This window comes from Colletotrichum costaricense, assembly GCF_030867565.1.
Source record: "Colletotrichum costaricense strain IMI 309622 chromosome Unknown Scaffold_8.1, whole genome shotgun sequence".
In the NCBI taxonomy this organism is placed as follows: Eukaryota; Fungi; Ascomycota; class Sordariomycetes; order Glomerellales; family Glomerellaceae; genus Colletotrichum; species Colletotrichum costaricense.
The window spans coordinates 1032526-1053400 of record NW_026848237.1 but is presented as its reverse complement, the minus strand read 5'-3'; the positions used below and the strand labels follow the sequence as shown (position 1 = coordinate 1053400).

The 20875-nt window shown below is 53.2% G+C and overlaps 7 protein-coding genes across 7 annotated transcripts; 5 read left to right on the top strand and 2 right to left on the bottom strand.

Moving 5' to 3' along the window:
• Window positions 1-3073: 3073 nt before the first annotated feature.
• CCOS01_08387 (FAD binding domain-containing protein) lies at window positions 3074-4939 on the top strand (the record flags this gene model as incomplete). Its single annotated transcript, XM_060456548.1, has 4 exons — window positions 3074-3469; window positions 3568-3862; window positions 4181-4495; window positions 4674-4939. 4 exons carry the CDS (start codon window positions 3074-3076, stop codon window positions 4937-4939), a joined length of 1272 nt encoding a protein of 423 aa, XP_060312822.1.
• Window positions 4940-5581: 642 nt separating this feature from the next.
• CCOS01_08386 lies at window positions 5582-6839 on the bottom strand (the record flags this gene model as incomplete). Its single annotated transcript, XM_060456547.1, has 3 exons — window positions 5582-5920; window positions 6007-6566; window positions 6626-6839. 3 exons carry the CDS (start codon window positions 6837-6839, stop codon window positions 5582-5584), a joined length of 1113 nt encoding a protein of 370 aa, XP_060312821.1.
• A 727-nt stretch (window positions 6840-7566) lies between these two features.
• On the top strand, window positions 7567-7992 carry CCOS01_08385 (uncharacterized protein; the record flags this gene model as incomplete). The annotated part of the gene is made up of 1 exon (XM_060456546.1): window positions 7567-7992. The coding sequence occupies one exon, from the start codon at window positions 7567-7569 to the stop codon at window positions 7990-7992; it is 426 nt and encodes a 141-aa protein (XP_060312820.1).
• Window positions 7993-10455: 2463 nt separating this feature from the next.
• CCOS01_08384 (major facilitator superfamily transporter) lies at window positions 10456-12553 on the top strand (the record flags this gene model as incomplete). The annotated part of the gene is made up of 6 exons (XM_060456545.1): window positions 10456-10692; window positions 10851-10959; window positions 11166-11713; window positions 11780-11973; window positions 12031-12142; window positions 12236-12553. The coding sequence occupies 6 exons, from the start codon at window positions 10456-10458 to the stop codon at window positions 12551-12553; spliced, it is 1518 nt and encodes a 505-aa protein (XP_060312819.1).
• Window positions 12554-13644: 1091 nt separating this feature from the next.
• Window positions 13645-14768, bottom strand: CCOS01_08383 (uncharacterized protein; the record flags this gene model as incomplete). Its single annotated transcript, XM_060456544.1, has 2 exons — window positions 13645-14511; window positions 14730-14768. The coding sequence occupies 2 exons, from the start codon at window positions 14766-14768 to the stop codon at window positions 13645-13647; spliced, it is 906 nt and encodes a 301-aa protein (XP_060312818.1).
• Window positions 14769-15543: 775 nt separating this feature from the next.
• Window positions 15544-17672, top strand: CCOS01_08382 (early growth response protein 1 is a zinc-finger protein; the record flags this gene model as incomplete). Its single annotated transcript, XM_060456543.1, has 4 exons — window positions 15544-15757; window positions 16013-16635; window positions 16801-17060; window positions 17246-17672. Coding segments are annotated over 4 exons (1524 nt in total), but the record flags the coding sequence as incomplete, so codon positions are not given.
• A 765-nt stretch (window positions 17673-18437) lies between these two features.
• CCOS01_08381 (uncharacterized protein) lies at window positions 18438-19176 on the top strand (the record flags this gene model as incomplete). The annotated part of the gene is made up of 3 exons (XM_060456542.1): window positions 18438-18491; window positions 18553-18742; window positions 18896-19176. The coding sequence occupies 3 exons, from the start codon at window positions 18438-18440 to the stop codon at window positions 19174-19176; spliced, it is 525 nt and encodes a 174-aa protein (XP_060312816.1).
• Window positions 19177-20875: the final 1699 nt, after the last annotated feature.

Genomic DNA, 20875 nt, shown 5'->3' with positions numbered 1-20875 from the left:
GGCTCCACTGGCGTAGCATTCGGAATTCCCAGAGATTTGTTCGAGAGTCCAGACTTCGTACTCTCCCAAACCAGACTACTCGCTACGCTTCCTCGCTACCGTCGATGAAGGACTCGGAGACCGGGGAAATACTAGCAAGGAGGTACGGCGAAGGGGCTCGTACTTCCTGAGTGATGTGATTTGATAGGATGTCACGGCATCGGCGTTGAGTATACCCGTAATGTGATACATCTGGCTTCGGGGCCGTATCTTGATCCGGCAATCTGGTCGGGAGGGCACCGACTGTCTACGGAGTAGAAAAATGCGAGGTGCGTTACATACAGTGTAATATGATCTGGTATGTTTGAAAACGGAGTACATGTCGGATACACATGGCGCCGCGCGGTATTGGCCATGCAGGACAGCCGTCCAATGTCAGCTACAGGATAGCGTGTTTCTTATGCATGGCTGTGACTCCCTTGTCGAATGTAGATGAGTGGGAATTGCAGGGACATGCACACGAGAAAGACCTATGCTGCCCTGGTCAACGCAACTTTGCGAGAACCAGACTGGTGGGCAGATGATATCGAGAAGGAAAGGAATGGAACGGGGAAGGTAGGGCGGACATGCTGGTCGGAAGACATCAAGTGAATCCGAGCCAACATTTGGGGATCGGAGCATTGTCAGCAAGCGTGATTCGATCTGATGTTTAGCTGTCAAATGGTACCAGTCAGAACTTTGAATGGTGAGGTTGGTTGCCAACTGGTTAGACCATCCCGCTAGTCAAACTCAAGACTAGCGAAGCAAGCCGGCAGCGTAACGTTCCATTTCGAGGCTTTTTCTGGAAGATCGTGTGAATGTAGTCAACCGTCTATTATGACACGCTCCCTGACACGCGCTCTTTCTGTCAGTTTCGACTTTTGTCAGACGGTCAGAGTCGTCATCTCTTCGCCCTCCGGTAGCAGTCTCGGGAAGCAGCAGGAACGCAGGAGATGGGCTACAGTAATCTAGGTGACACAGAACGCGGCGCTTTACCAAATCTATGGCTTCGTAGCGAAAGGGGAGGCAAATGACCGAAGAATATCCATGTTACGTGCTTGCAGCAGGATGACGAGGGTGTCTGTACGGAGTACGTACTTCGTCGTGTAGCCAGCGTGCTGTGCCGCAACCTTGCATGGCTGAGGCAAGGGTTGTTGGCTGCGGGCGAAAGAGAACAGAAAGACGCCTGAGAGAAAAGTCTGATCTGCGACCGATGTTACCGTTTTCGGCGCATCTTTTCCTCTGCGTGGGCGATGAATCATGAGAGTAAAGTGCTGATGGAGACGGTGGATATCTGTGAGGGGCGAACGAGATAGCATGAAGAACGAGATGCGATCCAGGACGAGCTTTTCCCGTCATCGCCGAATCTGGTGCGTTGGCGTGTCTTGATATGGTGATGCCTCAAAGACCTGGTGCTGGTCGTGATTTAGGGGCAGCCAACGGGCCAGCTTAGAGTACGAAGAGGCTTGGTGTTTGAGAACCAGGTATTCCTTGTGGACTTGAAATGCGTACCACGGCTGCGAGGGACTGAGGTGAGTGAATTATCCTTGCAGAGACCGCCGTAAGTGGTCGTGAGAGGCGCGGCTGCTGCGCTAGATTACCACATCCTTTCCGTGTATACTTCGGTGGAGTTACGGCATTGTTTCCCGGGAGCCTCCACCGCACGAGAATGCTTAGCCAGACACAGGCGAGAAGAGGGAGATGGGAAAATCCGTCTCTTGAAAGAGTGGTTCTGGGGGAAGGGGGGCCTAGCTTTACAAGGTTGTGGGAGTTGAACTCCGTAAATAGGGAAAATGGCCAAGAACGCCTGAAAAGGCACAGCAACACGAAATCTCCCACTTTTCTCTTTGGCCTGTGGGTTCCTCGGTGGAATTACGTACGGGCCCAGAGGTGAACTTTTGCAATTCAGCCTTTCTCTCTGCCTATCCCCCACCTCTCCTAGCCTGTCCGAGATTAGCGGTTCTGGGGGTTGGTATGGCATCCCCTGCTTTCTAGCGAGGCACTTTGGCTGTCTCGCTAACCTCCCCCAATTCCCTTTCTGTCTCGACAACTCGCCAATGATTGAAATGAGCTGGCGTTCGAGCAAGCGATTGGAAACCAAAGACTTTTCGAAAGTAAGGGCCATCGTCAAAGTGTGGTTGAAACTACCGTTTGCTTGTCGGGCCGGGGTGTAGTAGCGGCGACGACCGCGCACCGTTCCGTTGTGGCACAGACATTTGGCAAGCAAACAAAACGGGTTTGTTAAGCCTTTTTCTGCTCCCCTTCGCTCCCTCCCGCGCTCCCGCCCTCTTCCCTAGTGTGCCAGTGCCTGTTGTTTGCCTGTAGGTATATGCCGCCGAAGGAACAGCGCCCGTTGGAAGGGAGAGGATGTGGGGACCCAGACTTGCCCGTCGACGGCGTCTTTCCTAGGCCCTTGGTGTGTGGGTGTGTGTGTGTAGCACAGGTGGCGCCCGGGGGGGGAGGTCTCCGGCGATCCTCCCGCCTCATGGGTGTCTCTGGCTGGGCTACCCTGGCCGGTGGCCCCCGACATCAGGCGATTCCTCTGGGCAGGGGTCAAGGGAAGTGGGATTAGAGTTTTCGGCTCAAAAAGAGTACCACAGTGGGGGTGGTTCGATGAAAGGTCGAGGAGAGACCGCGGTCTGGTTGCGTGAAATTGGATGACTTTCGAGTTCTCTTGCATCGGATGTGAAGCCCTTTGGGCTGATGGTGCAGAGACTGGTGGGAGAGTTCTGAGAGATGTGTTCCGCGCCCAGGCCGGTCACCACACATACAATTACATTATTGCTGCATCTCATTGGTGCCGTACGCTCTCTTGCTCGTTTCATTTGCCTGCTTGCCGCACAGCCGCCACTGTTGCTGCGTAGAATTCTGACTTATCGTCCATTGTTTTCAGCCGTTGCAAAAAAGAAAAGAGGCCTGGTCGAAGTTATACACGCCCCCCAGCCTCTCCCCAAGACCAACCGATTCGTCCAACGGGCAAGCCACAAGAAAAAGCACGCTCCAAGCAAAGAAGCTGCCCAGCAAGAGAAAAGGCCCAGTCAAGCACAGAGCAGCCATGGCAATCTCACAGCAAGGACCCCTCCCCATCATCATCGTGGGCGCGGGTGTCAGCGGCCTGCTGCTTGCGCAGTATCTCCGCAAGAACAACATCCCCTACCGTATCTACGAGCGCGACACGGACCTCACAACCCGCGGCGTCGGTTGGGGCTTGACGCTGCACTGGTCTCTCCCTGCACTACGATCCTTGCTGCCAGATGATCTTGTTGCGCGGCTGCCCGAGGCCTACGTCGACCAGGCTGCAGTCGCTAGGGGTGAGGCATCTGCGTTTCCCTTTTTCGATTTGAGCACCGCAGAGCTGAAAGGCGCCAGCCCCCGTGCCCCGGAGAGTCTGAGGATTAGAGTTACGAGGGAGAGGCTGCGCCGTTTGGTGGCTACAGATATCGATATTCAGGTATGTTTGCTCCCCCTTAGAAACCCCACCTGCATATCTTCAACGGTTGGACACGAGGCACTTGGCAATGCTCCGTAAACAACTCCCGTGCTAAGTAGCAATCGCAGTGGGGGAAAGGCTTGACGAAATATGAAGAAAATGAAACCGGTGTCGCTGTCTACTTCGAAGACGGCAGCTCGGTGGCCGGTCGCGTGCTCATTGCCTGCGACGGGGGCCCCTCCCGTGTCCGGCGCCAGCTCTTCCCGGAACAACATGAGAGATACCGGATTCCGGTCCGGGTGCTTGGTCTCAAGTTGCAATTGACTCCCGAAGAGATGGAGCCGATTCGGAAGCTGGACCCCTTTTTCCTGCAAGGTGCATCTTCTCGGAATGATACGTTTCTCTATCTCAGCAGTAAGTTCCTCCCTTTTCTTAGTTTTATGATCAAAGCGTAGGGAGCAGTGTCCGATCTTTCCTCTTTTCTTCATGTCACGAGAGTGGCTCTTGACACCCGATCAAGACGAAAGCGAGGTCTTTTCTCTGTACCGAACCAGGGTTGTCCCTGAGCCGAGAGTGCTACCTTGGGACGGAGACCCTCACCTCCCCTTGCCTCTCCATCGTCTTTCTATTGACTTTCTCTCTCGCGCGCGCCTGTACGCAGGGCGGAAAAAAGAACAGGGCCCAAAAAAAGATAGAACGAGAAGCTAATTACACATTTTCCCTAAACTGCAGTGCTTGACGCTCCTGGAAACAACGACGACAGCACGGGCAAGTACAGCTGTCAACTGTGCGTCTCTTGGCCGGATCGTCCGGGCTTCCTGGGTAAGCCGGAGCCGGTCAGCTATCCGCAGACGGACGCCGGCAAGGTCGAGCTCATCAGGTCTTTTGCCGAAGGGTGGTCGGAGCCGTTTCGCTCCCTTGCACTCGGCATTCCCACTGACACTGACGTGAAACACCTCGATCTCTACGACTTCCCTCCGCCAAAGGGGTTGAGGTCCAAAGGGAGGGTTGTGTTGATGGGCGATGCTTTTCATGCGATGGCGATGTGTAAGTTGAACAATATCCCGTGCCTCTTTTCTTGTTGACAAATCTCCCCGTTTGCCTATTTTCTCCGAAACGTTTCGTTCGGCATTGAAGTCTGGGTTTCTTGGCCTCTCTATCTACCATACCCTTGAGGGTGGTTCGTCTCAAATAGACGAGGATGTATGGCTGACGGCACGCACAGACAGAGGCGAGGGTGCCAACCACGCCATCCTCGACGTTCTCGACTTCGCAGAGACCGTTGGGTCGAAGTTGAGCGGCAGTAACAACAGCTTCGCGGATCTCCGAGCCGTTCTGGACATTTACGAAGATGCCGTGGTCTCCAGAGCCCGACCCGGCGTATTGGCGTCGCGGCGGGCCTGCATGGATGCGCACGACTGGCCCAAGATTAGCCCTACGAGTCCGCTCCTCAGCAAGCGGGAGATGAAGCTTCAGTTTGATGAAGAGTAAATGGACTATGGAACTTGCGGATAGCCCACCTGTAGCTCTAATAATCTTTCTAGTCTAATTGATTCATTCATGACATAAACATAGGCAAGAAAGATCGCGTACACCGTGTTCTTGGGAATGGGGATCAGCATCGTGTTGTGGGATGTATGGGGTGATGGGGTGATTTCTTGACACGTAACCGTCCCTCCACCTCCTCCCAACCACCCCGGTCTGTTGTGCTTCCTCCACCGCGGTGTGGAGAGATCAGCAAGACGAGAGCCCTGTGCTGTGCCTGTGCTGTGCCCTGCCCGTGCTGTGATGATGACCAGGTTTCCCCCCATCTTGCTCCCGCCGGCTTGCGATCGAGGGTATCATTCTCTGCAGAAGCGAATGAGTGATGATGTGATGCGGTGCGCTTCCGTCAGATCCTCAACCGAATTCCGAAAAAGATGAAGTCCTCAATGGGAAATGATCGCTACTAATGAACAAAAACATCTCATGTTTCGTGTGTCCTGCGCCTCCAACGCCCTACAAGCGATCTATCGAATTTGATGCTTTTCTTTTCCAAAACAAGTCCCTTTTACACATTATCATGTTACATTGTCGCCATTCAAATGCTTTTTTGTGCTTTCAAAGTTGTGCTGATGCGTGATACTCTCCATCTTACACATCTGAATCTCGCGAATCCCTCCGTCGCGTGCCGCCGCTTATCCCACCATGCATTCCTGGTTTGCTGTCCACCCTGTCGTCGACCTGGACGCTGTACGTCACGGACTTCATAATGTTGCCGGGCAGAATGTTCTCCTCGCTGCCGTTGTCGCCCTTGCTGTGGTTCGCCGAGGCGAAGACGGACTTGTCGTGGTTCATCTCGCTGAGCTTGTACCGTTCCGCGCCCTTCAGGTGGCTTCGTCCGTGCGATGAGCCTCCAGAGTACTTTGAGCGATAGTTCTTGGCCTTCTTCATGCACACAGGTGCCAGGAACGGAAGTGAAGATACGATATTCTGCCCATATTCATTAGCCATTTTGATTCACCGGAAGACACGGGAAAGGGGAAAGCTCGCGGCCGCTTCTCCGGAAAAAAACTTACGCCAACGTTAAATTCAATGGTGCCCCACAGGACCAGCATCGTCGAGTTGCCGTCGCCGTACTGGATGCGGTTGATCTCGAGGTATCGTAGGATAGAGCAGAGCGTCGTGAATAAGCCAAGGAGGAAAATGGCAATAAGACCGGCCTTCTTCTCCACGCGGACGTTGAGCTTGAGCAGCACCGGGATTGGCAAGACTGCCACAACGACGTCGGAAATGATGGTGACAACGGCGTATGCGGTAAAGGATGGGCCCGCGGGCAGACAAGTTCCCGCTTTGAGGGGGTTCCATGACTTGTCGACAGGCGTGCAGGCGAAGACAAGGGAGAATGAGCACCCGAGATGAGCGATGAAGACCAAGATGATGGTCAGCCAGACGATGCGGCGATAGTTCTTTTGGTCGGTTCCCTTGAGAAGACGCAGATAACTGATCAACAGGGCAATCTTGAAAAAGCTGATGCCCAGTTGGTAAAATGGGCGACCCGCAAAGTTGATGCGCGTGTATAAAATCAGATTGTCCTTTGGCCTAAGCTTGATGGGTAAACCGAGGCCATATCTCGTTTCTGATACACCATATTAGAATCATTGGTGGGAGACATCCAACTTTCGACGTGATACTTACGTGCAATGGTAAGGCCGGAATAGATGAGAGCAAATACTTCGGACAAAATCGACATCCAGTCATCGGCAGCCAGACCTCGGGCAGAAAATCGGATCCAGATTCGAGAGCCCACGACGATGACTGAAAGCACAGAGAGGACGATAACGACGGCGATGATGGTCGGCCATTGCGATATGGCCTCGACCTCGGGCGTGGCGTTGAGAACCCAGCCCATAGCGGCGGTTTATAAAATAAAACGGTCGTTGCAGCGGCTGCGTGGCGCTGAGTCGTAAATCCAAGACAAGCCCAACAAACTTCCCGATGAAGAACGCCGAGGTCTTTCGTGACTCGTCTAGCGTTGCCGCGATGTGGTGTGTAACTGTGGCTTGCAACCAACACGATTTTGACGTCCAACGAGTTTCCGAGTTCCAACGAGAAAACCAAGACCAAATCAACGCGGGACCAACGGCGTAGTATAAAACCGGGCTGGAATGGGGGAGAGGAATGAAAAGGCCAGCGGATGTTAAGGGGACTTGGACTCAGGGGAGAAGCGAAGATGGGGAGGAGGGGGGAGGCGACCAGCCGACTGGTAAAATAAGATCCTAGCCTGCAGGTCGAAAGCAAGGGACACTTTATGAATTTGGTGGAGAGTAGTAATACACAAACAGCATCCGCGAACGTTAAACGGCTCAGAGACTAGGGGGACGGTTGGCCACTTTAATCTTTATTACGTCGTATGGTGCGTTGCGGTCTTCTACCGCCCGCTCGCGCGTGGGATATGTGCGTGGCGCTGAACACTCTGTGTGTGATGAGTGGTGCAGCATGGCCCCTTCACCTTGCCTTTTGCTAGGTGGGAACATCACATTATCCACAAGGAACAAGAAAATATGAGCCAGTCGCTTTGCGTATGCGTGCTCCGAGCTTCTGGGAACTTTGGGAAGTCAAAAAGAAAGGAATAAGCTATGGGGTACGGATACGTGCCTACCCAGCTCTATCCTTACAAGGAGGGGAATCGAGAGAGTATCCCCGCCTGGCCTTGCTGCTTCGACGCCCTGAAAAGCTCGCAGGTCACGACATTTGGGGCAGGTCAAGAAAGCTCACAAGTGACAAGGCAGAAATGGAAACCTAGGATGCCTTGTCTCGCAAAGGGAATCGGTCCTCAAATTGTCTCAACCACCGCAAGGATTGAGCCAGTCTGGAGGGAATCCGTGCAATGTGATAGGGTTTTGGGGCCTGGTGCTGGCATGGCCTTGTTAATGTCTCGATGTTCGGCCACTGGCCCAATGACCAGGCTCCGCCAGGGACCTTCATCCATCGGACATGGGGCGGCGGCCAGAAAAAGTTGCCATGGCAAGGGAAATACAGTGATGCCACGCCATACGCAGTAGTGATGGGTGGACTGTCTTCGGGTTATTCGTAAATCGAATGTGACGCTGGGCAGCATGAAATGTGAGAAGCTTCCAAAGAAGAGGAAGGTAGCTCACGGAAGCGCGGGAAAGACGAAGTGTTTGGGGGATCACCGCAAGAGGCTCCGCAGCGAATGCATCGCTGCATCGTTCCCTTTTCTTGCGATTTGATGCATCGTCTTCTTTCTGGGTTTCTGGCTGCTACACGCTTAAAGCTTTGCCAAGCCTCCCAAGTCTGGTTTCCGAATTACATTATTTCTTCTTCCTGGGGCCGGGACTGGGCTGGCTTCGGTCGTTCTCCATCATGCCGTCCGGAGTACCATCCGAAGAGGAGGGGGGTGTGGCTGGCGTGGGACTCCAAAATGCGTGTGGTTACTTCGGGACAGGAAAACTTCCACGGAACAAAATTGCTCTTCGGGAGAATACTATCAGAAGTTACCAAATACTACTACGGAAAGGCAACGGTTGGCTTGGGTTAGCAACGTCAACCGTGGTACCATGGTGCAACAGCCTACGACGGTCGACGAACCGGGGTTCTTGGGAGGGGAGAAGTGAGAGAGGTTAGGCCAAAAGCAGAAGATGCGACGGTAAAGGGACGCGGGCGGTGCTAAGCGGCATTGCGTCTGCTGCAAGTCGTTGGCAACTTGCAAGGTCTGAACGGACCACGGACGGTAACTGTCAAACTTCCACCGTTCGTGGCCCTGGCTTTTTCTGCTCTGTTGACTGTTGTGTCGGCGCCGAGGCGAAGGTTGACAGTTGGAAAGTTTCTCTTCCCGAAAGTCTACTACTGTGTTGTGTGCGTAATGCGGAACTTCCTACGCAATTGAGTCTTTTTGGTGTGTCTAGAACCCCAGCAAAGCAGGCGACAAAGATTAACATCGTTCGATGGCAGAAGCCAAATTGACACTTTGACAAGTCCAGTAAAAGTCGGCTAGACCGTCCCGTCTTGTCGCCTTGTCATTATTAAAAACTGCCCCCATTTCTGCCCGTCTTCTCGCAACGCCCCCGCTCGCAGGAGAACTTTTTTCCCTTTTCTGCCCTCTCATTTGCAGAGAGCTTAGAGCCTCACTGCCTCGTTACCACTTGGCCTCTCAAAATTCCCAGCTATCTGCGCTGGCCCGCCACATCACGACGACGTCTTCTGGGTTGATGACTCGGATGTACGATAAGAATCAGCAGGCCGCAGATGAGCGGATGGGGATAACTTGCGAAGCAGTCTAATAGAGAGGGGAGGAGGGGCACTTATTTGCGGTCGCCATCAAGCCTGGATCCCAACGCAAAACCACTCTGAAGAGCGGGCCGACGAGAACCCAAGAGCTTTAGAGGTCCCAGAATCGTCGCAAAAGTCGCAAAACGAACTGGTATTGGCAAACAGATCATAGGCTAAGAGGTGATGCAGCCGGATATGAATGGGACAGGGCCTCTTCAATGGGCCTCTTCCAATGGGGTGAGCACGCCGTAGCAGGCCGGGTTCTGGCTTCATCTAGATCCAGTCCTCGCCTGAGAGGTACGGATATGCCACCACTTCCACCTGTCTATGGAGTACCTCGTACTTGGGGCAAAGAAGGAGACTAGAGGAGTATGTACATACATAGTAACTTGTCGAGATCCATCGCTCGCCAGACCGGATATCCCTCGTTCTCGAACTGGAGGTCCAGGTTGCATGCATCGGCCACCGGGGATCGGGCCCCAGTCTTCCTTCTCGTGAGTTAGGGTCCCCCCGGTCCCCTGCACCAACTACGCAAACCTTGCATACTGCAGGCGGGGATCGGGGAGCTGCGCCGTACGGTACGCTAAGCTGTTGGTGTGGTCGATTTTGGGAGGGAAAAGTGACAATACCTGCATCGACATGGGGTGAGATGTACTTAGGTGAGACCTGCAGCACGCAGGTAGCACGTTGCTCGTCTTGTCTAGCCCTCCTCCTCTCCTGCAGCTGTTCCTCATCATCCAAGTTCCAACAAGATATTCCTGTTCAAGTGTTGTAACCTGTGGACTGTGTGGTGGTGGTTCTGATACCATTCTTGTACACATCTCCTGGCGGGGTCCCTTTTACTGGACGAACTACTAATCAGTCGCATCAACTATTGTCACTCGTTGCTTTTCCTCCTTTTCATTACGACTTTCCCCTCCTCTTCATCCCGTTTTACTTATTTTACCTTTTCCTTTTCAATCTGACACCTGCGCGGATATCAGATCAGAAATCTCGACTATCCCCCAATCCGACCATCTTTAGCCTTCAGTCCCGCAGCGGAAGCCTGTGCGCGCCTCGACGTCGATCACCAGACGACGGACCAACTTTGCTTTTGGCATCTCCTTCCCGCTACTGAGTGCTAAGGTAGTAATCGAGAAAGGGTCACATCTCTTCCCATTGTTTTGCTTATTCTATCCTACCGTCTTACACCTACCGGCGCCTAAAGCAAGACAAGACATATATACAAAGCAAACATGTCCGTGGACGAGAAGAATCCTCAAGACTTTGAGAGCTCGGCCGCTTCGTCCGACTCTCGCGCTGATACGGGCAACATCGACGCCGCGTGGAAGTTCCTCAACGACCATCGCGATGCCGGCACCGACACAAGCTCCGTGGACATGAACGCGCTCAGACGCAAGATCGACTGGCGCCTTGTCCCCCTCATGTTCCTCTGCTACACCATGCAATTCCTGGACAAGGTCATTCTCAACGTGAGTACCTCCACGTGGTCTTCCAAGATCTCTCTTCCCACTACAACCTCTCTCTCATCCAGCTCATGTTTGAGCGGCGTCCTTGCTTTTGTGACTTGGCATTGTCTCTCACAAGGTCACCATGCGACCCAATGCTAATGTGATATCTGATAATGTAGTACGCTGCCGTCATGGGCTTGAGCAAGGACCTGAAGCTCGTCGGCAACGAGTTCTCCAACATTGCCACCTTCCTCTTTGTCGGTCTTCTTTGCTTTGAGGTTCCCAACAGTAAGCCTTACCCCATCTTATTCCCCATATCACCGGAAGAAAAGCAACGAAAGAGAGACTCGAACGATGTGGAAACTCTGGAGACGCTTGGAGGGTGATGGAGGAACTCGAACGTTGGAGAGACACGAATCATCAAGACTCGGATCATGAGCAGTTTTCAAAAGGAAAATGAGAGACATTGAGACTGACACAACCTCCTTCAACAGTCTACTTCCTCCAGATGGTCCCCGCGGCCAAGTGGTTGGGCCTCAACGTCATCCTCTGGGGCACCGCGACCGCCTGCGGTGCCGCCGCCCACAACTACCAGTCACTACTCGTCTCCCGTGTCTTCCTGGGTATCTTCGAAGCCACCATCGGGCCCTCCCTGATGCTCATCAGCGCCCAGTGGTACACCAAGTCCGAGCAGGCCCCGCGCTTCTCCTTCTGGTACCTGGGTCTCGGCCTCGGCCAGATCCTCGGCGGCGCCATCTCCTACGGCTTCCAGCACATCGCTCCCGGCGCGGGCCTCGCCGGCTGGCGCATCATGTTCGTCGTCCTCGGCTGCCTGACCGTCACCATTGGCATTTGCACCGTCCTCTTCGTCCCGGACACGCCCATGCAGGCCCGCTGGCTGAGCGACACCGAGAAGGTTGCCCTGCTGAAGCACGTCAGCGTCAACCAGACCGGTATCGAGAGCCGCAAGTTCCGCCCCAAGCAGATCTTCGAGGCTCTCATGGACCCCCAGATGTACCTCATGGTCGTCGCCGTCGTTCTCGTGCGTTATGTCCCGTGTAGCTCCTGAAGATGTGTAGTTCGAAACCCGCTGACCCCTTTTACGCAGCTGTCCGTTTCCAGCGGTGTGGTCACGACCTACTCTGCCACTCTCATCCGCAACCTCGGCTACGACTCCAAGCACGCCGCTCTGATGAACATGCCTTCCGGTGTTGTGAGCATCTTCTTCACTCTTCTCGTCGGATACGGAATTCGTCACACGTCCAACCGGTGGGCTTGGATCGTCGCCTGCATCATCCCAGCGTGAGTCAATAGTGAATCTAGCGTCCGATGAAAAAGCAAAATACTAACCCTGCTCAGCATCATTGGTGGCGCTCTGATGTCTTTCCTTCCCGTTAGCAACCGCTCTGGTTGCTTGGCCGGCATCTACCTCGTCAACGCCGTCGTTGCCCCCTTGACCGTCTTCTACGCCGTAAGTACACCTCCGAGTCGCGAGATGTTTGCGTCTCGAAAGACCGTAGACTACATGGTAGCTCTGTGGACATTAGACTGACATAACATGCAGTGGACTGCCGCCAACTTTGGAGGTGCCACCAAGCGTGCCTTTGCTGCCGCCATCGTCTCCGGCTCCTTCTCGCTCGGCAACATCATCGGACCCCAGACCTTCCAGGCCAAGGACGCGCCCGAGTACCGCCCGGCCAAGATCGCCGTCATGGGCACCCAGGCCGGCTGCGCCGTCGTCACCCTGGCGCTGTACGCCTACTACCGCTACGAGAACAAGCGCCGCGGTGCCATCAAGCAGTCCGAGGACGCCTACATGGCCCCCGAGAACTGGCAGTCAATGACTGACAAGGAGAACAAGTCGTTCCGCTACACTTACTAAGGCAGCTGTGCTGAACACGGGTAGTATGCACAGAGCGCACAAAGTTCCGAGTTCTTGTTAAAAAAAAAAAGTATACTTATAGATGTATATAGCATTTGGGCAAAAGGGGGGAGGCTTATTGTACATTACTAGATCTTGGTACTGACCAATGAGACCACGTATTTACCGACGACTACACGTTGCGCCGTCCGTGGGACTCTTTTTTGGTTTCAGACGAGTTGGGTCTTACGCGCCGATACAAACGACATAGCTTTTCAGCTTACATGCCCGTTACAGTTTCAGGCTACATTTATCTCGCCAACGGACGCTTTAGACTGGCTCTACGTCCGATGCTTTGCCTGCCCGTCCACCTCGGGTGGACGGGCAGAGGCAACGTATGAGAATAGAACGAAAAAAGAAGATTTTTGGCCATCCATCCCTTATTCCCGTTGCGTGTCATGGCGTTAATTAGTCTGTTTGTGGTTGATGTGTAAGGCTGACTGGACGGCGTACGGCGCCACGGTTCACCAAGTCCGGTCATAGTACCATCCGGCCGGCACTTGGAGGGTGTTGGCGCTGCGGCTGTCTTTGATTTAAGCTTCATCTGACCGCCCTGTGTCAAGTCTGTCGTGCGGGTCGCTCGGGAACCTTCCACCCACTTACCGGCGAAGCGTAAAGAGAAAAGAGGGAAAGAAGGGTGACAAAGGAGAAAACCCAAAAACCCATCGGAGGTCGGTGCTCACGGCCAACTCTAACAAACCAAGCCAAACCCAAGGCCTCTACGGCAAAAGCCCTAGGGACTTGGGCCTAAAGGCGCATAGATTACCAGAAGAAGTTAGCGCTTCCGCTATGCTTTTTGACAATGGGATAAAAAGATGGGTAGACACTGGGCTGATAGTTCTTCAGGTTAACTTGCACTGTTCAGGTGTAGTGGTATTCGCCTAGTCTGCTTGGTCAGATTGCGACCCTAGCCTCTAGAGTCTACTATGACATTTAGCCTATGACAGCTAGCTTAATGAGGAGCTTACTCGCGTGGCAAGGCACCGGCACTGAATCCCGTCGGATTTTATGTGTAGGAGCTCGCGCGCGGAAGCGTCAATCTCTGAGCCATCTTATGCCAAGGTCTTGACAAGCTCCTTGAATTCCGCCTCGGTCATCCTCTGGACCCCGAGCAGTTCGTTGGTGGCATTTGTGTCAAAAGTGAGCTGGAGCTCTGGGTCATAGACGAATCGCAAGACGATATCTTCGATTACGGACGCGTCGAAAACCCCAGAGAGGAGCTTCTGCACGCCCCGCTCGTAGCGCTCCTTCGTGCTGACTTTGATGACTTCAATGTCTATATCGGGCAGAGCTTCCTTGACTAGCTCCATGATCCGGTTCTGCGTCAGGTTGATCACCTCGATCGTCAAGATCTGGTTCCTGGTCGCGTCGGGTCGTTTGAGCACACCCACAACCGCGTTGCCAAACGCCTTGCGCGTGCTCAGCCCAAATCGGACGTTGCCGTCCTCGTGGATGTAGAATTTGCGTTTGGGGAGGCACATGCCGGTGTCGCAAGTCATGATCCATTCGATCCAGGGCCCGCCGAGGATGCTGGTATACTCAATTCGCCCTGCCTCGGCCGCCTTCTGGAGCGCCTCGTCGACTCGAATCTTGGAAGCTGAGAGGGGTACAGATCGCGCACTCGGATTCCGATGGTCGGAGCCGAACTCCGAGGGAATGAAGCGCTTTACCTCGGCGGCGATGGCAGCCTCAAGGATGTGCAAGAGGAGGGCTTCCAGGTGGCCTGGAACGACGCAGACGACGGCGTCAAACCCACGGAAAGCAACGGTCAAGTCGTCCAATGATTCATAGTCGGCTGCGACAGTCTTTACTCCCGGGGGGAAGGTCTTGGCGTTGGAACCCCGGGTGATGACGACAAGGTTAAAGATGCCGGCGGCAGCGAGTTGGTCGACTATGACATGCCCGAGGTCGCCGGTGCCCTAACGTCGGGTAGTAAGTATGGGATGGGTGGTACAGTGGTCAGTGCAGTGCAGTTTGATCGGGCTGCCTATGTTAGGCTTTATTAGGGGTACGGAGTAACCGTAAACGTTTAGTAGTGTAAGGGTAGTGTATCCGTAGTGTAGGGGCAAAGGGGAAACGAGGGATCCACGATGCGTGGCTCATGCAATCTGTAAAGAGTAGGTTGAGTGTGGCTTACTCCAATAACGGCAATGTTCTTCAGGGTAGCCGCAGTCATGGTTTATTTTTGTCGACTTGATAGGTTGTCTCAGGTTGTAAACTTTTCTACAGAACAAGGGGGCCTGATTGATAAAGCGTGTCTGATGTATCCGTAGGCTAAAGACTTTCAGTGTCAGAATGTCGATGACTATGTCTCTCTAGTGATGTGAGGGCATCTGCAACTCTTCAGTATAGGGCGATCCCCCATTCATATTATACAGAAAGACTATGAGACTCTGCCTATAACCATCATTATTCATCAAGACCGGGCCCTCCGCTGTTGCTTACCGTTATCCTACCGGTGTACCGGCGGACGCATACATAAGCTCGGCGCCCGGAGGCCCCGCCCCGGCGATAGAGACCCCACTTATCTCGGTATCCCACCGGCTGAGTAATTGGGCCTATAGATGGGCCAGACGGACGCCCAGCCAATCGTTGGCGAGCATAGGCGCATCCAACTGCCGCGGAAGGTTTAGCCTTGACACCCACCCTCCACCGCCGTCCACCTCAGTCATCTTTCTCCTAGGTAGTCCTAGTCCTAGTCCCTGGCCTCCTGGCAAGCATAGTCGTCTCGTCCAAGAGCTAAGCGTACGGCGGATTCAAGCGAAGTCCACGTCCGAACACCCAACATAACGCCCACACGCTCTCCACGCACGCGGCACACTCACACACACACAAGACCTGGACCTGGACCCAGACCAGACCACCTAAGCCTTTAGCCCTCTTTAACCTATCCTATCCTATCTCTGCTCTGCCTGCTCCGGGTGGCTATCCGGCCCCCTTCTCAAGCAACCTCTTTTAGATCTAGTCAACCCGCCGGCAACTACTTCCAGGGCAATGGATCTATCCCTTCCTTGCGTTGGAGGTCCCCAGAATGCCCTTCACCTGCGACCATGAAGGCTGCGGCCGCTCCTATCTTCGTAAGGAACACCTCACACGCCACAAAAAAGAGCACTCTGCAACGCCTTCATTTTCCTGTCCATCATGCGGTACCAAATTTACAAGAGGGTATGTATGACTGTGGGTGGTTGACAAACTACCCATCCCTTCCCTAGTACGTGGTGTCTCTGACACTATTTGTCTTGTCACTTGTCGCGTCCATCGGGTCGCATTCCCCAGACGCTTCTCGTGGGTTGACTATCGTTTGTCGATGTCGATCGGATTCTGGATTCCGCGTGAAAATAAGTAACTAACAGCGGGAAATTTTCTATCAAAATTGTAGAGATACCCTCCGTAGACACATGGTACTACATGGCCCTTCAGCCCCGCCAACCCGCGTAGCACAAGCCTGCGTTCCATGCCACCGGACAAAGACCAGATGCGATGGTCAGCAACCCACCTGCTCAACATGCAATGACAAGGGGAAATCGTGCGAATGGCCCCAGCCGCGCGGCGGCAGCAAGTCGCTGACGGACCGATCTTCCTCTTCGCCGTCCAGCTCCTCCGGCCTACCGACCTCGGGCTGCACGCCGCCCTCGAACTCCATGGCCTTGCCCGACCACGGCGGCCATCCGATGACAGCGCCGAGCATGCAGCATCAACATCAGCATCCGCAGCATCCGCCCACCGGCATGACTACTACCTCGCATGCGATGATGTCGGCTGGTCCCATGCCAATGACGACGATGTCCGACACCCTCGACTTCACCACCCCGGGATCCATCCTAGATGAGGCCATGAGGCTCCAGCTGCAGAGCATCTACTTCGCCAAGTTCCATCCCCAATGGCCCCTGCTGCACCGGGAGACCTTCGAGACTACGGCGCAACCCAAGTTGTTGATGCAGGCCGTGATGACGGTTGGACTATGGTTTGCTTCGTGGCCTGACGCCAGGGGCTTGGCCATCAAGTTCCACGATAGCCTCCTGGTAGAAACAGGAAACAAGCTTGTAAGTTGCTGTTGTTGTCTGCTGTTTGCCAGACTATGTGTTTTTCCTCCGGTTTTTTGCTTGTATTCTTGCGCTTGGACAGGTCCTTGCCAGATACACGGACATTTGTCGTTTTGTTCAATAACCTACTCGTAAAGAAGAATATTGTACTAATCAACGTTACAGCTTGATCTATTAGAGCAGTCAAGACAAGGCATGCTCTCGCCACGGATGGATTTGCTCCCAGTTTTCCAGTCCATGCTGATCTCGACAATACTCGTGCCGTATCGAGCGGACCAGTCCATGGACAACGTGATGATGACGCACTCCATGTTGCTCGAGACTTTTAAAGCTACGGGAGTATACGAGCAGTCAAAGATCAATCTAGGGTCGCAGCTCTGTGGGCATAGTGGATACCCTTGGATCTTTAAAGAGTTATATCAACGGTAAGCCAAAGCTCCTTCTCTCGATATATCAATATGCCAAGGAAGACGAGAAGATGGCATCAAAACGATCGCATCTTCTTCAACTGGTTTTTCCTGGAAACTAGAAGAACCAGTTTCTTTCCTATGGCATACTGCTCTCCTAACTCAGTAATACACGAGTCATGGCTAACTCTATTCGTGTACAGTCTCGCTGTCTTCCAGTTCAAACTACATCTAATTCTCCAAACAATATTCATCACAATACATCCCGCCTTGCGTCTGTCCCGCAACGCAGAGCCTGGCATGCTGAGGATAAAAATACCGCTACCGCTGATGATGTGGGATGGGCCCGCGGCGCACTGGTATGGCATGGTGCCGACGGATCCCGCGCTACTCGACGCGAATACCGGCGACGAAGAAGTGCTAATGATTAGCAAAATGTGCGAAAAGGCGAGCCTCACGATGGACAACAAGGCACTTGTCCCCTTGCTCTCCTGGGATCGGTGTTTGGGTATGGCGATTTGGTGTTGGTGTTTACGGGGGTCTGAGACCGACAAGGAATTTATAGAGAACGTGAAGCCATTTGTTCTCGATCCGTTGAAGGATACGAATGTTTTCCCAGGTTCTGGCTAGGTCGGCATAGCATTCAATGGGGAAAAAGAATAGACGAAAAATATTACTGGAAAATTTGGTACACTAGTAGCGTTCGATTTGCTATGACGTAAAGGCTCTTTACAGCCTGACTATACTACTCAGCACGCAACTCCATACAGACTATACTATGCAGCGCCTCGACAAACATCACGAACATGCCGGCCATGCCACGGCACAAGGCCACGCTCGCCACGGCCTCCGACCACAAGGCTGCTCTATTTTTCTCACTTTCTCTCTCCCTTTCCGTCGGCGCAATTTTGCTGCGGCGGCGCCCACTCGGCATCCCACTCGGCCAACAGTGATAATCAAGGGGGGTTTCGGCCTAGCGTGCCGGTGGGATGAGGCGGGATAATTTTCCTCCTCTGGACCTAGTCGAGTGGGGTCGCGCGGTGACCGACGATTCCAAGGCTTTATGCACGACAGAAGCCCAATGTGGGCGGCCTGGGGTGGACTTGCCCCCGGCTCAGGTGGGATAGAGAATTCATAGTCAAATTAGATGTCTGCCGCCATCATTTACCGCACTGAAATGGCACTGACAGAGCGGTCACCGCGCCTCAACGAAGTATTCAGTTGCAAGCAAAAAGCTCCGAGACAAGTCGCCGAGTAGTTTGCGATAACGAACGTGATACTCTCGAAACTTTCCATTGCTCGAGACGACCATCATCAGCTATCCTAGCGTCTGATTCACAGAATCGATAATTATCTGTACCACGGGCAATACACACATACTGTGCCTAGTAGATCATGGCGGACTCTATTCAATGGACTCGAGTGCTCCAGCTCGTCAACCTCCTGGGCGTCACTCATCTTGCCGGTACCGTGATAATCAGCTGATCAGAACCCCGTCTAATTCCGGAAGCGTGGGAGGCTAAAGTCATCTATAGGCTACCAATTTGGGACGGACAAAATTGCCATGTACAGCATCCTAAAACTCAATGACAAGGACACCATAGTAAAGCTCTGGTTCCGGGGCTGGGACTTTGGCCGAGTGTACGGCCCCGCAATGGTTGTCGGCACGGCCGCCGTTTTTGGCTTCCTGGCATGGAACGGTGCGCGCCCACTTTCCTTACTTCGCCCCCCGTCCACCTCCTAACCTGGACTCTACCCTGCCCTTTCTACTACAGCTCCCGCAACTTTAAACAGACGAACAGACCTCTCTCATCATTGGAAAAAAACACATATCGGCTAACGAAAGATACCAGACGGCATCGCAAGTCCCGCATTCCCATTCAATCTCGCCGCCGGACTCCTGATGGGGGCCGTGGGCCCGTATACGCAATTCAGGATCTTCCCCGTCAACGACAAGCTCTTGGAGGAGCATCGAATTGTTATCAAGGCGGAGAAGACGGACGATCGAGCACAGGGTGCCAGTGTCGAGGTTGTTCGAGGATGGGCTGCTGACTGGAAGAGGCTCGACATTCACCGACAACTTCTCGCCTATCTTGCTGCCGGGGCTGGCTTGATTGCTGTTCTCAGATCTTGAGAATGCTGTTGAACCGATGGCAGACCGAGGACTGAGGATACAGCACGATTGTGGGGAGAGTAGAGACGATATTGTACATTTTTGAAATACGACGGACGAAGTCTCCCGAATACGAACAGCTACGATTACCTAGTACGAACGGATACGAAAATGCACGATTCATTTAGTGCGAAGGCCTTCCCGGTCCTGTTCTCTTGAAAAAGAATACTTGAGCAAATAAGTGACCTGGCACACGACGATACATTCAAACTTCGGAATCAGATTGATTGAAAATCACGATCACAATAGTCTGATACTGGCAACTTTCTCGAATCCCCAAACGCCGATGGAGGTCTGAATTCGAGGAACCCCCCATTGACCTTCGAGTTTCAGCGAACCTAAAGCGATGCGAAATACAGACCAAAGCCATATCCCCAATTTGCAGACAATAATACAAGAACCCATAGATCGGTGTCGGCTGTTCCGCGTTTCCATTCTGTGAAGCTGCCCACATAAGTAGCCTCGGCCTCAACATGGAGTTGCTCTTTTTGCTTGCAATGCAATAAGTGATTGGTGGGAAACAACTTCCTATCTTGTCCTGGTATCCACACATTCAGACCAATCGACCCTGACAAGACGGAACTCGGCTCTACTGTCTGTGGGAATAAGAGTATTATCTTTGAACACTTGCTTCCTGGAGTAATCAGTCCCATAAGCCTCACGTGGTAAATTCCCGATTAACCACGTCTTCTGTGTCCAGAAATCGAAGCTATCTGTGACGGCTTTTCAGCGAACGATCTGCAGTTTTGATGCCAGCTTCAGTCGGGGTGTCAAGTGTCACGAAAGACCAGTCGAGCCAAACCGTCAGCTTCGCGTCATCGAGGTTCTGGATAATAGTCTCGAACCGCACCTTTGCTCCAGCACCTAGGCTCTAAAGAGTAGATACAGGTATTCAATTCTGTCACACGTTGATACTATTCTAGTTTACCAATCAATAGAAATATACTCGATTCCACGAGCGCTACCTACTTAGAGTATACTTTTATTTATCGTCTCTAACGCTCCGATACCTCCCACATTCTATCCCATATCCTGCCCGCTCGACATCGGCTACGCATCCGACCGTATCGTGTGCCATTGCAGTACGCAATGGATTCAGAATACACCCTCGATCAAATGATATGGCACGTCTCGTTCGGAGATCAGCGCGAGAACTAGGGAAGATTACAAGGAAGTAAAGCTCGAAAGTTCGCAATAGAGCGATGGACCCTAGAGAATCCGTGTGTGTTATCGCGGCGCCTATTTCGTCAGCAATGCTCTCGACAACCGCAATACCTACTACTCCCTCGATTTTACAGGCCAGCGTGTGCGAACAAATTGCGTGGGCACGATGATAGGCAATGGCTCCCTCGGTGGCGGTAGACTACCAGTCTACCTCCGTCCCGAACGAGATGCCATCCTGTACCTATCATAAATAGGCCATGCCGCCACGTCGAGCTACAACAAAGAAGCGGCCCGGCTGCCATCGCCGGTCGAGAGGACAGCACGATTCATTCAACATAGACGTACTGGCAGAAGATCCGGACCCGTGTCATCCTATCCAAGCGAATTTTTCCTTGTATTGTAGTCTCGTCGAGCTCTCAGATTTCTAATGGAAAATATTCGTACAGGTCCCACAACAGCTCTTGCTGGTAGGCCCGGAGTCAATCAAGTCCCATAA